The sequence below is a fragment of the Pterocles gutturalis genome, unplaced genomic scaffold, assembly GCF_000699245.1.
Source record: "Pterocles gutturalis isolate BGI_N339 unplaced genomic scaffold, ASM69924v1 scaffold13761, whole genome shotgun sequence".
NCBI lineage: Eukaryota > Metazoa > Chordata > Aves > Pterocliformes > Pteroclidae > Pterocles > Pterocles gutturalis.
The window spans coordinates 9,047-13,031 of record NW_010100531.1 but is presented as its reverse complement, the minus strand read 5'-3'; the positions used below and the strand labels follow the sequence as shown (position 1 = coordinate 13,031).

The 3,985-nt window shown below is 43.0% G+C and overlaps 1 protein-coding gene across 1 annotated transcript in view; it reads left to right on the top strand.

Annotated features, from left to right (window-relative positions):
- Nucleotides 1–1,494, top strand: part of LOC104466700 (transmembrane protein 200C-like) — a 2,332-nt gene extending 838 nt beyond the window's left edge. The window contains 1 exon segment of the mRNA XM_010080224.1: nucleotides 1–1,494. This exon segment is cut by the window's left edge and continues 19 nt beyond it. Coding sequence (XP_010078526.1) covers nucleotides 1–801 — 801 coding nt within the window. The 3' untranslated portion in view covers nucleotides 802–1,494.
- Nucleotides 1,495–3,985: the final 2,491 nt, after the last annotated feature.

Sequence of the window (3,985 nt, the reverse complement as noted above, 5' to 3'; positions counted from 1 at the left end):
CCACAGCCGCCCAGCCTGGCCGAGGCTGTGTACAGCATCTACCGGGAGCGTGCTGCCCTTGCTGGCCGCACGGTCACCAGCCCGCCCTGCAGCCCACCGGAGAGCAGGGGCCGGCGCAGCACGGCCAGCTCCATCATCGGCTCTTCGCTGAGCACTTTCACCCTCCTGCCCTTGGCGCCGAGTGGTGGAGGGGGAGGCTGGCGGAGACCCCCTGGTGAGCGGGGAGCCCGGGAGATCCCACGGGGGGAGTTTGAACTCAGCCTGACTGACCTCAGCAGCAGCCACGTCGAGGGAGGCTGGGGGATGAGGAGGCCCAAGCTGGTTCTCAGGCGGCAGAGCACCAGCTGCTTGCCTGATGCCAGGCGTCCCCTTTTCCCTGAGCCACCTCGGTCCCCGTCTGTCAGCGGAGGCCCAGACTCCAGCCTCTTGGTAAAGGCCTCTTCTAGTTACTCCAAGTCTCTGGATTTGGTACCCCCCTCTACCCCCCCTGCCATCACCAGGATGGACTCCCAGAGCTCCCAGTCTGAGCCTTCAGGCAGCAATAAGGGCTACAGCCACCTGGAGGAGGCAGGCACCTCCTTGGAGTCAGTTGCCAACACCCCAGCCGGTAAAATCCAGGAATGTGAGGAGGAATCAGCTGCAAAAACAGACTCCCTCAAGGCTACCAGCAGAGAACAAACAGGGGAGCAATCCCAGCAAACTCAAAGACAGTACACAAATAAAGAAAAACTCTTTATGATTTCTAGGTCGCATGCTGCATTAGGGCTGGAGGATGGGGAACTGGAGAGTACCGGTATCTAAACAAAACTGAGAAGGCAAGAGGACACCTTGCAACCCTCCACACCCTACCCCCTTCTCCATCTCCTTGTGGACTTAGGAACCGATCAATATCCAAAGAGCTGTAGTATGTTACCCTTGAAAACTGAATTCAGTAAATCCTGTAGATGACTTCAGGAAGAAAAAGAAAATCCTTTCTGTCCGATCGTGATTGTATGTTCCATGCAAGCCAAATTGTATTAAATATCCACAGTCCAGTAAGTTCTTTGGATCAGATTAATACAATTTCGGACAGTATAACTGTGCACTTTACTGTTTTGATTTCCAAGTGCCCCTTCTTCTCCTCTGATTTCTTTCTTGCTGACTTGCCACTTAACTGCTTGAAAACCGCAGGTACCTTTTTAAGCTCAAGAGTAATGTGGTCTTCAGATCAAGAAAGCTGAGCTCTCTCTTTGTTTTGGTTCAATCACTAAAAAGTTTGCAAGGCCTTAAGGATGACGTACCTTGACAAAGAATGAGTTTGTTTAAATTCTGGAAAAAAATGACAATTTAGAAGAGACTGGAGCGGAACAGAGCTCTGACGATTTAGTTAAAATCATTACATTCCTGAATCCAAAATACCTACTACTTATGTGATACTTTATTAAGTATTATTACACATGTATTGGCTGATAGCATTAAACAATTTTTTTTTTAATAAAACATTTACAAACAAAACCGCAACACAACAAAGTCCTTTATTTTGGTAAGTAATTACAGATAGCAGAAACCTTTTGTTTTTATACTGTGAAAGATTATAGAGATGCTACGAGGCCAAAGGTTTCCTTATGCTTTTAACTGGGTAATTAATCATTTAGGAGTAATATCAAAATAAACGCTGGTTCAGTCTCTGAGAAACCATACTTTAATTCAGTCAGCAGATTCTGTCTCCATTTCTAACTGTGTTCTGTGACAGCTGAAGAAAAGTGAGATTTTGACACGCTAAGGAAAAAAAAATTAAAAGGTTTGACCTTCTATTAAAATTAGATTGTTTTGAGGAACACATTAATCTCAAACTGCAGCATATTCTTTCTGGATTTTTCACTTCCCTTGTAACTCGTACATTAAGCCTTTCTGCTGTTACGGTTCCTATTTGTGAATGCGTGTTCATAAGCCTAATTTTAAAGCATAATGATAGCCCTGTCAATCTTGTAGCATTTGGCCCTATTGAAGCCAGCGGAGGTTTCTCTCTGACTTTGGCGGGGTGAGGATTTCTTCCTGTTTAGAAAAGTGTCAGGTTTCCTGAAAGCCGTAGAATTCCTTGTCTGTAGGCAGATTTTCAGTAAATTGATGAGCTGTTCCATTTTTGTAGCTGCAGCACGGCAGGCACTCTTATTTTGCCAAAAACAGCTTTATATGCTCAGAAGATTTTGTCAATACTTCAGATTTTAAATATGGATGTGGCATTTCACTAGTTCAGGAAGAGAAACAGACACTAAACAAATACAATGTGTAGGCAGGCAAGAGTCTTTCTGTTGGCAATTAAAACATTTCTTACAGTTCCTTTTAAAATGCTTAGTTACATATTTAATTGCTTACATGACGATACATTGCAAAATGGAATATAACTAACACCAAATGCAACTGCATTTAGTAGTCCAGCAACAATCCTTTATTAAATAAGGCTGGTTTAAAAGAAAGGAAAAAAAAAAAAAAAAAAAAAAAGAACAATTTGCCATGCCAGAGTGTTGAAACTGGAGAAGCAGAAAGTGCTTGTTGTCTCGAGCAATGGAGACATCCAGGTGGCAATATCTTTCCTCCTGTCAGTGGCAACCAGTGCATTGGCAATATGAACATCAGTGTGGGATTTTTTGCTATCAGACCACTAGCACACAGCTGGCAGAAGTATGTTGTAAAACTGCCTGGACCAGCATGGGCTGAATTAAATGCCACGTAAAGTGGCGAGCAGGCAGCTCAGCTGACGCTGGCATTTGCCTGAGTCTTTCAGTTCCCCATGGGCGCACCCGTTGTGCTTCTGCTCCTTCTCTGGTGACTTCCAGTAAGATTTATAAGATGTATCTGAGCAGCGTTACCTGGTGCTGATGGAGATGCTAGTTATTGATACAGCTGAAGACACCCTGTTTGTTATTTTCCAAGCAAAAAACCCTTCATGTAGGTACAAGGCAAGAGGCAAGTCATGGGTGCTACTTACTGGGGCATGGGATCCTCCTGAAGATGTGGCAAAGGCTTGTTTTATTTGAAGAGGGGGGAGACAAATGCTTTTTTTTTTTTTTTTAATATTGTTATTAAGTATTTCTTTAGTCATCTGAACCTACAATGCACTCTGAAAAAAAAAAATCACGAAACAAACCAACTTTAAAAAAGCCTCTGGGTACTTCTTAGACTGATTTAACATAAGGCAGCCCAGTAATTTTTCTGATGATTTACTGTGAAGCTTTCTGAATAACAAAATTACAATGGAGTTTGGTTTTAATAAGTAAAATTATTCCCTGTGTTACCAAAAAAAAAGGTGTGAAACATGAACTTTCATCAGTCAAGATGGATTTTTTATAACAGTAGCTAGAAGTGATTTGTAACATATAGATTAATAAGCAGAGAAAGCTGCCTCTCTTTCCAAGTTATCAAAAATATCTCATTATTTTTGCAAATTTATTAATTAAAACTATTTTTTGAGCAACTTATGTGGTGGTGGAGTTGGAGTCAGAAACTTTTTTTTTAAATTTAAGATGGGCAAGTTAGTTCAACACACCGATGCTGGAAAATGGCTGAGAAATTCAACATCTGTGACTGCTGTGGGTACCGTTAGCCTCGGAGAGAAACCCTGTTAAGGAGCTCCACCTTTCCTGGTGATGCCAGCAGGTGATGGGAATGCTGGGGTTTGTGTGTTGACCTGTTCTTGAGTCTCTCCCAGCTGGCCCTGTCTGCTTCTCAGGACTGCCAGGCTGCCTCTTGGCCATCATTTGTGGATCCTGTCACATCCTTATTCATTTTTCTCCAATTTAGTCTCTTCCTTTTAACCTTCGTCTCCAGTGTCCTGCCACCATGTGCTTCCTCCACAGTCCTTGTCAACAGCTGAGAAACTGCCTCTACTTACCAGTATGTGCCTGCCAGCATGTTGCGGAAAGAGATGCACTCCCACACAAAACGTTTATTAAGAAGGAATCATTAGTCCCTCTATTTAAAAAGTGATATCCCTGAAGATATGTTA